This window comes from Myotis davidii, unplaced genomic scaffold, assembly GCF_000327345.1.
Source record: "Myotis davidii unplaced genomic scaffold, ASM32734v1 scaffold132, whole genome shotgun sequence".
Classification (NCBI taxonomy): Eukaryota; Metazoa; Chordata; class Mammalia; order Chiroptera; family Vespertilionidae; genus Myotis; species Myotis davidii.
In genome coordinates this window covers 4,245,314-4,257,390 of record NW_006285258.1, presented here as the reverse complement: position 1 = coordinate 4,257,390, position 12,077 = coordinate 4,245,314, and the positions used below count along the sequence as shown (strand labels likewise).

The following is a 12,077-nucleotide window of genomic DNA, read 5'->3' as shown; positions in this document are numbered from 1 at the left end:
GTGGGGAGGCGGGAGGGGGAGGCCGGGGTCGGGGGATGCTTCTTTGTGCAGTAGATACAAGAGCAGAAGTCTGTTTGCCAGCACCACCTCACCCACCATGTGTGCACTGCTCTTAGTAAGGGTGTTCAGAAACACAGAGGGTAGCTTGTATCCTTGGAGAATTGTATCCTCGGAGAAGCCAAATGGTGTCACTGACAAGCATTTCTGTGGTGCATCAGACACCTAACATCTGATTGTGTGCATACTTGGGAAGAGCAGATGCATAGTAGCTCCCTCTAAATCACTTCTGGAATTCATTCCAACTTCAGCATTGCTGAGGCATGTACTAAATCAACCTTCATTTTCTGATTCTGAGAGCTAGGATCGTGCTGGGAAGCGGCTGACCCTAGATTAAACACTCACCCTGCAGATGGATATCCTATGAAACGGGACCCGAAAGTTGGAGCACTTCGTAATCTCAATATCCACCGAATGCTGCCCTGACAGCTAAGTGGCTTACACTGGCACAGCTGTGGGTTTCTGATCTCATGTGGGTATCAACCTCTATGTTCACTGGTGGTCATGGGTGGCCTTCCCTACGGGTTCTGGCCAAGGGCTGCTGTTTCAGCAAATATGAATAGGAAAGAGGCATCTGGATAAAGGAACCATCAAAGGGATCTCTGAATGAAAGCAGAGGGGAGATGCCACAAGGAGGCGGCAGCCATCTGAGGCCTGTACGGAGGGGAGAAGACTGTAGTTTTGAAGAAGGTCAACCCTAGCACTGTCTGATCATCCATGGTGGGCTTCCTCTCTCCCTGGCATCACGCCTCCCCCTCAGACACCTGTTCCTGGACTGCCTCCAAATACAGGGCCGGCCCAGGTCTGAAATGACTATCTCCTTAGCAAGGCTCTGAGTGGCTATCACCCACCCCCACTCCCACTCCCTCACCCAGCAGGCAGAGGAAAGGCCATGTGTCGGCTTGGCCATAGTAACCAAAAGCCGGGTGAGGATAACTTAACAAACATGCGCTTAGAGCTATAACATGGTCTATAATTGTCCCCAGTTTAGGAGAAAAGTATTTTTTTAACATTAAAATGTTGACATGTGTGCTCTAATCCATGCGCTAAGGGATACTAACACTTTCTAACATGAATAAAAATGCTGCCAGGGGCTCCAAGTTTACATATTAAATAGAAAATTATTCCAGCTATCCCGGAGCACACGGTATATTTAATAACCAGTAACGTTGTCCCTTTTACTAAAATGTAAAGGGACACTATCTTCCCCAGACATAGGAAAAAGATGAAGTGCTGCAAGGAATGTGCAGAATCACAGCACATACACATGGCAAGGGAAGGTCATTTGAAAATGAAAAAAGTACCATTTGCACGCATGCCAACATTCTTCCTATAAAATTGAATTTGCCGTTCCTGTCATTTGGAATTCTCTCATGCATTTGGAATATTTGCATTAGCCTTGTTTTCACTTGGGAATAGCAAAGGCTCCCTTTGGAAGAGAACGCCGATTTTGAGATTCAATTCAAGATGACTGCCCACCACTCACGCTCACTTTCGAGCAATGAGAAACAAAAGCAATCCATCTGACACACCCAGGAACTCAAGGCTCTTTCATATCAGCTGGGAAATCTAACACATTGTGTGTGTAGGGGGAGGGGGCTGGGGAATGTGCGTCCTGCATTTTCCACTGGGAGTTAGTGAATGTTTTTTGCATGAGGTTTCATGCTGTTCCCCACGGTGCCCTTCTCTGTGCTAGAGCTTGATGAATTTATGAAATTCCGATGTTGTGAAATTGGCCAAGTGTGTGGGTAAGCAGCTCACCAGTTAGCTCACTTCTGGACATGACAGAGTGGCATCATCACTTACCTTCACAAACCAACAGCTTGTCATTATAGAAGAAGCCCACTGGGCATTCACATCGGAAGCTGCCAACCATGTTGATGCACACTCCATTTTCACAGACCCCCGGGATCTCCCGGCATTCATCAATATCTAGAAACAGAGCAGCCAGGCATGAGTGACAGCACAGAACATGGCCCCTGGGCAGGGTCGATCAGGAGGGAGAGTCACTTGATGTTCAACGAAAGTCTAAAACCAAAGAAGAGAAAATGCGTGCGCACATGTGCGGCCGTGTGCATGTGTATACGTGTGTGTGGGTGTATGTTGGGGTGCTGCGGTTGATGGAATGGGGAGGGAACATCAATGAATGGCAAACTGAAATAACTAAACCACTTTCCAGACACTCATGTGTCTATCTGGATTTAGTGTCTGTCTTTTTTATGTTGTTTCAGAACATCCACACTGTCCAGCTGGAAGCCATCTTTGCAACCCCTGGACACTGGGCAGAGGAGAAGGAAAAAGTGACTGCTGAGACCGGACAGCCTCTCTACCCAAAGGGTATGGCAATGTTTGGCTAGAATGGGAAAGGGGAGCTGGTAAAGAAGAGGAGGAGCCTAAGGTCAAAGCCAACTCTGGCCTTTCAAATTCAACTTCAGTGCCCCCTCCTCTTTCACTAGGTTTTTGGTCAGGTCTGGGGGTACTCTGGGCCCCAGCTGATGGCGAAGATGGAGTCAGCACTAAGGAAGGGTTGTCGGAATTTGGAATAGACTGTGGCTTCCTAAACCCATGGCTGGGCCTAGCTGCTACACCACTGTTACAGGCCCCTAGCAGGCTGTCTGACAAATATTAAGTGTCAATTAAAATTTGTTAAACTAAGAACCAGTATTTGGAAGTGGAGTTGGTGAGCATTTGAACAGGACACAGGCTGGCCAGTTGGTGAGGGAACCTTGTGGGCAGGTCTCACTCTCCACCAGCCTGGTAGATCCACTCTCTGTCTAACCTGCTCCGATCTCCCATTCATTCAGTTCCCTCCAGGATAATAATGTTAATAATGTCTCTATACCAAGTTTGTCAGGCAGTCAACCTGGATTTACTCACTGAATCATCAGTCTCCCTACGAGGTGGTCTCCATGTGGGTGATGGAACTGAGGCCAAGTCAGGGGATGGAACTTGCCAAAGACCACACAGCCAATAAGAAGCAGAGTCCGATTTGATACCAGGGATCCTCTAACCAGCTGTCCTGCCTCCCTTGTGTTTTTTCACATCACAGTCATACAAATTTCAGAAAACCTTTATCAAAGCACTTGTTATTCTCAGGGCCCCTCCATCAGCCCCTTGGTAGTTTCACAAAACACTCCAGAAGCTGGGAGGGGATATAAAGCTTTGGTCTATCTACATCACACGTCCTTCCAATTCTCCAGGTTTCTATGACTGTTGTTGAGATCCTTTCATTTGCTATTGTAGTCTGGAGGCTCTGCAAGGCGTTTTTCCTAAGTTGTAAGAAGTTGGCCATAGACGTAAGTGGAGCCAACAAAAGATGCTATAATTTCAGAAGACTCACCTCTGAAACCAGCCTGTTTTAAAGGAGAAATCTGACAGGCTATCCATTTATTTTAAACCCTTTTCTAAAGGGCTTGATTTTGTGTGAAGGCAAACTGATCTCTTTAAAAATTTCAAAAGTTTTATTGCTATTTTGAATATAGGTAATTATGTTTTTAGATTTTTCACACATTTATCATTCATGTTGTTAAAAACTTATGCAAATAAGACTACAGCTGTGTCTGATCAGCAAACAAAAAACAACAACCCAATCCAACAATAGGATGGGTTAAAACATGAAATTGCATATTTATTTGTTTTAAATATAAGTGATATATTATCATGTATAACAATAATAGGCTGGGTCAAATTTCTAGCCATTGTTCGGCATAAAACAGCCAAAGGATATAATAAAAATTTATATTTTCTTTTCCTGTCTGGATTTCATTTGAACTTTAACATGGAGAAGTTTATATTTTAAGACAAGATTAATAAACTTGCTATAGTTTTAACCCCATACGAATGGGCTCTATATGCCAACAATCTTAAGGCCTTTCAGAAGAAGAGTATAAAGCTTAAATAAAACAAAGTTTCCCAGTCATCTAAATATTTTGTCATGGTGGAATTTGGTACAGTAAGTATACTGCTCACTATCACATTTCCAGTTTTCAAGAGCTAGAGTCAAAGCAAGCTGTGAGTCAGGACTGGGTTCTGGTCCTAGCTCTGTTATTAATTAGCTAGGTGACCTCGGCCTAGTCCCTTCCCCTCAACTGCAAAGCAAGGCATTTGGACTAGATGCTGTCTGGGACCTTTCCAGCTCGACTAGTGGGTGGCGCTAATGCTGTTTCGAGTCTAACTACTGCCAGCCTTACAGGGCAGGCCTTTCTGGGGATACTCCTGGTCCTAGCATGGAGACTCATCACTACTAAAGACCACTTATCTTCGGATCAGAGATTCTAGGGAGATGAAAAGATCTGTTTTGGGAAGGGGAAAAGCAAAGCAGCTGCGGCCAGGTGTTTTATGCCAGTGTCACTTAGCAGTTTCCTTTTCCAAACCATGAAGTTTCTTTGGACGTTGACTAGACTGTGGAGCCATATGGATTTGGCACTAAGGGAGCTGGGCTGATTGCTGGATCAGACCCTTGTTTTCTTAAACACGGTCATTGGAAAGGCTGATGTGGATTTCAGTTTACTTATTAGGAATAAGGTGGAACAAAGCAAGTGGTGGTGTTTGCTACTCCACTCGAGCGCTCAGACTGAGGAGGGGCATCTAAGGATGCCTATAAATCACACAGGGGAAAAGCTCTGAGGCTGCAATAGCTTTCTACTCTTATGTTGTTTGGTTTTAAACCACAGAAGCATTGCCTCGGTGGCTGACGGCTGTGCAATACTTCTGACTCTTGCTCAAGCATCTCTAGCACTATAATGGTCTCTGCTTCAGTTACCAGATTGGCAGGATTTTTTTTTTATTTCATATCTGAAATTCCCAAAGCAGATAACCTGGGGAGATTCCATGAAAGACAAAATTGATCCACAAGAAGGAATTTAGGTGAACAACCTACACGTGAGGATTGGTATGAAAGGTCATATTAAACGCATGTCTTCGTCAGAAGGCAGGATTGGGAATTACAGTCAAATCAAACGTCAACTGGCCCTGCTCCCAGAATCTCTCTCTTTGTTGATGCTTAGGGTTGGTTTAACTAAGCTTGATTGTAATTTTGTGAAAAGCCTTCCAGTCCCCTTAATCATGAGCAACAAATGCTGCTGCCAATGAGGTGGAGCTACCCGGGGTGTTTGCACAGTTCGTTTCAAACTAAGAATCAGTGTTTCAATAAATTGAAATGACACTGTTTAATGAATTTTCCTTCTAAGAAAAAAAAAAAGCAAATTGAGAAAATAACGTGTAACCCTTAACACAAAGGCAAAAGCAGAAAGTTCCAACAATGGCATCATAACTCACCAACAGGTAAGCCGGTGTAAATGTCAATGACGAAGCCTGGCCTTTGACTTCCACAGAGTGTAGCAAATTCGTCTGCAGTGATTAGACAAAGGTGGGGTGAGGGGCATAGGAACAAGGGTCAGTAAAGAGCAATGATTGGGCTGAAAGAATTTACTTTGTAAACATTCTGGAAAGATATTTATTTATATTTTGAAGCATTTAAAATAAAAAATAAATTTGCAATTCCTACAGATATTATAATCTTGCCCTTAAGGTGAATGTTGCAGGAAGTGACCTCATGTTGACATCATGAGGGACAAGCAGCGGTCTTCCCACCACATCTGACACTCATTTGTATAAACTTGCCTGTAGGAATTTGGGCTTTTATAAGGATAATGTTCACCTCTGAGCCCAAGGACTGGCAGGAGTGTCTCTTTCCACTCTGCATTAAGGGGAATGCCTACAAAAGCCATTTCGTCAGTAGATTGGGGAAGACCATAGTAAGTCTAGCCAAGTTCTTGACATCAGGTCTATTAATCACTAATTCATGCCAAACCACCAACTTATACCATTACTTCAATTTTTGGAGCTGGATTTCTTTTGGTGCTGCACTCTTGCCTTTTCTCTCTCTCCTGACCCTCTGTCTTTCTCTCATGCCTGAATTCAGCAAAGTTGATAATAAAGAATGAGCTAAATGCCATCTGCTGTCCATTCTAACTTTGAGGTTTTGTCATTCCAGATCATGACTGTAACTATTATGGCATGATATAAATTTAAGTTCAAGATGGCCATTGCCGTATTGGTCAAACCCACTGAAAATTAGTCAACGGTTTCTAGAAGTAAATGTAGCATGTTCTTCGCCTAGTGATTTATGTCTTACTCTATGAGTGTCCATTTCCAGTAAGTGTCATGCCAACAGACACTGGTCATCCAGGTAAATTTCAGGGACTCCTCAAATGTGTGCAGATTGTATAGGTAATGAAAAGCCATGATTGGATTTGGTCAATATTCAATATGAAGAAGACATCTTACATTTTAGTAAGAGTATGCAGATGCCTAAACCTCAGACAGACAGTTCTGAAAGTAAAAGGTAGTCTTTATCAGGGGTCTCCAATGTGGTCTCCAAGGGAATATACAAAGATCCATTAAGATAAAAAAAATACTAGAACTATCTAGCTTTGCAAAATCTAATTTAAAAAGATTTTTGTGTAAATTTTATAATAGAACATTTTATAAAAATAAATTTATTTTCCAAAATAATTAAAAACAAATATATAGAGACATATACACATATACTTTTATATGTGAATACACACACCAAGTGAGTGTAACCCACAGGTATTTTTTTGAAAGGTATGTATCATCAAAGACAATCAGACAAAGGGTCAGCAATTTTTTTTCTTAAAGGGGTAAAGAGTAAATATTCTAGGCTTTTCAGGCTGTGCAGTCTCAACTATCTCATTAAAGCAGCCATAGACAATGTAAAGAAATTAGAGTGGCTGTATTCTAACAAAATTTCATTTATAGACACCAAAATTTGAAGTTCATATCATTTTCAGGTCATGAAATATTAATTTAAAAAGTCTGTTCTTCCCTGGCAGGGTGGCTCGGTTAGTTAGAGCATCATCCCATGCTTCAGAAGGTCGCAGGTTCAATTCCCTGTCAGGGCATTGGGAAGGGGGTTCAATCCCCAGTTGGAACATTTATAGGAGGTAATCTCTCTCTCTCTCTCTCTTTCTTCTCCTCCTCATCTTCCTCCTCTTCCTCCCCCTCCTCCTTCTCGTCCTCCTCCTTCTTCTCTCTCAAATTGATAATAATAAAAAAAAAAACACCCACATCCTTGGGTGAGGATTAAAAAATTATTTTTGGTAATTTAAAAAATTAACAATTTTTTCAGCCATTTAAAAATGTAAAATTCATTCTTAGCTTGTGGTCCATACACAGATAGGTGGTGGGTTAGATTTTGCCCAGGGGCTATATGTAGTTTATCAAACCTGGTTTAGTGTTATCTTGCTGAGTAAGGTAATTTATAATTCTAAGTGATAGATACTACATTATTTCTGCAGTAAACCATAGATGCAATGGTATATTTTACTCAAATAAAATGTTTCATGTGTTGTCAGGTAGCACTAGACATAGATTTGCTGTATTATGGATCCCTGGAGAATGGAGTAGGTTCTATAGGATGCACAATAGTTCACTCAATCTAAAACATCACATTAGTAAGTGATGTCATCATGGCATACATGAAATATATCATCTAGCATATGCTATAATATCAGTGCTCCAAAGTTCTCAGTTCATTTGCTCCAAGGATATAAATTATCCTTTTTAAAAAACAAGTAACATTATATAGATCTTTCTCTATGAGGACAGAAGAAGAAATTTCTCTCAGGTCTCAATATCAAAAAGAGTTGCGCTTCCCTTTAGCGCTGAGTTTGCTCCATGGTCATTGAGATTCTTAGACTTGCTCATGTCTCCCTTTTTCCTGTGAGCTGCTGGGAAGTTTGGAGCCAAACTTACTGCTCATCTCTGGCGAGTGTTTGGAAATTCCTGGCTGGAATTCTGTGGATTAGCCTCGCTAACTTGCTCCAAGTTTCTTGCCCTTGTTTGCCATTTGCCTTAGGCCATCTTGTTTTACATTTGATTCTTTGTGGGCTGCCTTAAATTCTATTTTGGAACAGGGCTAGTTATAAATAAGTTAAAATAATGGGAATATGGTTTGCTTATTTGTCATATTGCTTTGCATGATGTTTCCAGTCCCTTAGTTAGACTGATAACAGTATGTATATCTTTGTGATATGCTGAGTCTGTAAGTCTGGTAAATGAACTAATATAAAAATTAGAAAACATATTCTGTAACTTAAATTTTCAGCTGGAAGGACCAGGATCAACTGCAAATTTAAATATTTGCCTATGTGAGCTCATTTTGTTCTAATGAAGATTAACGATGCACCCATCCCTTCCCTGGCTGAAACTCATTTCCCCAACAATCTATGAGGAATTGATTTACCTGTAGTTTTGGTGATGGTGAAGCTAAAACTCACCTGTGCTGGGGATGGGACACTGTTCACAGGGCTTATTCCAGGCTCGGCCAATATTGTAGGAACAGCAGCACATCTTCTTGGTCATATTGAACAACAGTTCTCCGTCACAGGTCTGGTTGTCAGCATAATAGTTTCTGTAGCACAAACTTCTTCTCATATCTAGAAGAAAGGAAAAAGGAAGGGATTGGCGATGCCATGGGTATTTCTAAGGGGATATTCAAGCAGTGAGCTTCTTTTGAACGGACTTTGATAAGGGCAAAGCCTGTTCGTACACAACTTTCCATCTACCTATAGTGCCATAAGAAAAACAACAACTGAGAAATATAGACCCTGATACTTGGTGCCACCGAACTATGTCATTATGTAGCTGTAGCATTAATAAACTTTACATGACTCTCCACCCCGTCTCCTAGTAACAATTCTCCACTGCTATTTGGCAGTAATTTTCTCATTTCCGACTCATGATGTTTTAATACTGCCGGTCAGTGCTGTAAATATAATTGTATAAAGATACACCCAAAGTCAAACAAAAGAAGTACTATTAAACCATTGTTTGGGATTTTCCAACATTACAGTTTAAAGAAAACTCCCAACCACCCACACGAGGTGGTGGTGAGAAAAGGCCAAGCTCATGGTTTAAAGGGGAGGTGGTTCTCACAAAGACAGTGAAAGGAGCAAATAACATAAGGACTAATTGCTGGACCTGTAAGCTCTTTTTCTCTTTGCAGATGAGGACCAACCACGCATTATTAACAAAAGCTTGGACTTACCCATGCAATTATTGCCCCCATTCACTTGCATGTAGTCTGGAGGGCAAATGCAGGTGTAGTTGCCAACGGTGTTATAACATGTCCCTGGACCACAGATTCCTGGAGTTTCACACTCATTCACATCTGTAACCCAAAGAGAAAGTGGTATGGGAAGATGGACACTTCACTCTTGGGAATAGCCTGGTACTCAGAATCACTATAAATGTTGACAAGGAAGGAGAAAGTCCACAGGGCACTTTAAGATCCAGATAAGAGAAACAGATGTTTAGTTCATCAGTGTCCTTTATCTGTGCTAACGTGGGTATGCATTTTCAGAAAAGGAGGTTTTAGCAAGGGAAGTTTTGCTTTCTGATATGAGTTCCTAATAACTGAGTCCATAACATCCTCAAAAGCATGCAGAGATGGAAATGTGGAGAAAATATAATTCTCAAGCATCCTTCAGAAAGACAACTGTGTATAGTACTTCATATGTTCACAAAATCCATGGAACGATATGATGTATCCTGAAGCTATTGACAGCTGGATTCATGAATCCGCGTTGGTAAGGGAGCATGAAAACAGGTATTTCACACCTCCTTCCCTATTTTCAAACACAGGAGTTGATTCCAACTTTTGTTAACTCCATGGATCTTAGAGCTATGCTGTACACACTGGATGCTCAGCTAACCCTCAGCAAGGTTGTCACTGAGTCACCCAATAAGCCTTTTGGAGAACCAGAGGACTACTTTTCCTCCAGGATGCAAGGAAGTCTCTTCTCTAAACTAGTCCTGTGACACCTGCATGTAAATGAAATCCATCTCTCTCAGCCTGGTCTGTAGCCCAAGTCCTACAGCTAAAAGTGGTCAATATTCTCCATTTTTCCAGGATGAACAGGGGTCAACACATTATGAAACCAAAGGGGCCCCATTTAAGAGAAGCTAATTTAAATGCATTGGTACCCATGCTAAGTGGTGAAGGGCAGGAAGAAGAGCCCAGAACTGCCCAGCATATAGAAGTCACTGAAATGGGACCTGTGCGGCTCTAATAAAAAATGGCTTTTCTGAAAAGCATGGAAAACTTTGGTACACATAAGTGTAAGATAATAAAACTATACTTCCCACAGGAAAAGAGGGAGTTTTGTGACAATTTGGCATTACGACAATGACATTATATCAGTAATGTGAGTGCACACTGCCACCTGTCATTATACCTATGTTCCTATTTAGACCATTGTGTTATTTTGCTAAATTTCAGCTTTCCTGGCTTTTGAGGTCAGTTCTCAATATTGGAAAGAACTTATCATCCTGTCGGGGCCATTTACCATCACACACTCGGGTATCTTCATTCAGGAAGTAGCCCGTGGGACAGCGGCACTGGAAACTACCGAAGGTGTTGATGCATTTGCCGCCCTGGCACAGCCCTGGAAGCTCCTGGCACTCGTCAATGTCTGTCAAAATGAAGACAGCAGAGTTTCTTCAGCATTGTCAGTAAACCCAAGGAAGTTCAAAATGTATGCTCTTTCTGAGAAAGGAAACAGAATTACCTTCCAGTATAACAGTGATGGGGTTGGGTCGAAAACCTTCTCCACCAGGACAAAGAATTTTGTACTCAGCTATGGAAACAAAAAAAAATCAAGTTGAGTTCTTCTGAGGATAAAATTTCTAGCAATGGTATCCTTGAGAGAAATACCGACATATCCAACTGCACATACTCCTTTGCAGGAATCTCTAACAGTGACCCCCACCCATCTGAAGCAAGTTAGTATCTCTATCTATGCTCATCATTTTCAAAAGGCTTTTACTATGGCCACTGTCCTCAGTCTCTGAACCCTGTACACACTCCCCTGGCCTTATGTTCTTGTGAACTATTTTATTCCCTCATCTCCATCCTTCTTTCTTTTTAAAGATCTTCTTTTCCTTTTTATTTTCTCACAGACTCCTCCATTATTATTATGTTTGGTTCAGACTTACTTCCTGGAAATCACAGCTTCCATAATAATGTTCATCAGTCTGTTTCCAAAACCCTTTCCAGACAGCGCCCTAGGAAGAGCTGCTCTTTCTTGGTTCCCACCCCACTTCTCTCCATAAGGACGAGAGATCTTTCTTGCCCTCTGTTTAACTGACAGTAATACTGATGCCTCTGACCAAGTTTTTACAGTGTCCTTTGATTTCCCCCATTAATTCTCTGATCCAACTACTTCATTCAAAAACATTTATTTCAGTGGCATGCACCAGCAGTGTGATACATACAGGAACACATGAATAAGAATGACCCTAACCTGCTGGAAAGCCCTGGTGAGTATCTATATGAAGCAATTCTTTCATGGCCTTCATGTTCTTCCCTAATTTGATAATCCCTCTCTTGGATTTCTGAAATGTTATGTATATATACATAACTTTAAATATGGATATATTTCAGTTTTAGCTCCAATCTAGTTTGGTGTAAAGTGGACTTTTATTTGCTAATCATTATTAATCAACAGAGCTGACTCCCCCATTTAAACATCTTGGTTTGATTCTTTCAATATCAATGAAATGAACTACCCTCCTCTTCCTCTTTTACTTTTTTCTCTCCTATTTCTGCTGTCCACTATTCCTTTTAAGTCTTCACTTTCACATCACACCCTTCCTTCAAGGCCCAGTTAAAAAAATGCACAGTCATGCTCTGGCCAGTGTGGCTCAGATGGTTGGGCATCATCCCATGCACTAAAAGATTGCCGGTTTCATTCCTGGTCAGGACATTTGCCTGGGTTGCAGCATGCAGGAAGCAGTTGATAGATGTCTGGCTCTCACATCAGTGTTTCTCTCTCTCTCTCTCTCTCTCTCTCTCTCTCTCTCTCTCTCTTTCTCTCTCTCTCTCCCTCCCTCCCTTCCTCTCCCTCTAAAAAAATAACTTTTTTTAAAAAAAGCTCAGTCATCACCACCGCATGCCAGACTGACTTCCCTTTCTGAAGAGAAGAGGGGGATGA

The 12,077-nt window shown here is 41.6% G+C and overlaps 1 protein-coding gene across 1 annotated transcript in view; it reads right to left on the bottom strand.

Moving 5' to 3' along the window:
* The window catches only part of FBN1 (fibrillin 1), a gene marked incomplete at its 3' end in the record, with an annotated part of 224,888 nt that overhangs the window by 30,485 nt on the left and 182,326 nt on the right, over positions 1–12,077 (bottom strand). Inside the window, exons 39-44 of the mRNA XM_015558912.1 lie at positions 10,653–10,721; positions 10,431–10,556; positions 9,131–9,253; positions 8,361–8,519; positions 5,335–5,406; positions 1,864–1,989 (exon numbers count right to left, since the gene is read on the bottom strand). Coding sequence (XP_015414398.1) covers positions 1,864–1,989; positions 5,335–5,406; positions 8,361–8,519; positions 9,131–9,253; positions 10,431–10,556; positions 10,653–10,721 — 675 coding nt within the window. The remainder of the gene's footprint in view (positions 1–1,863; positions 1,990–5,334; positions 5,407–8,360; positions 8,520–9,130; positions 9,254–10,430; positions 10,557–10,652; positions 10,722–12,077) is intronic.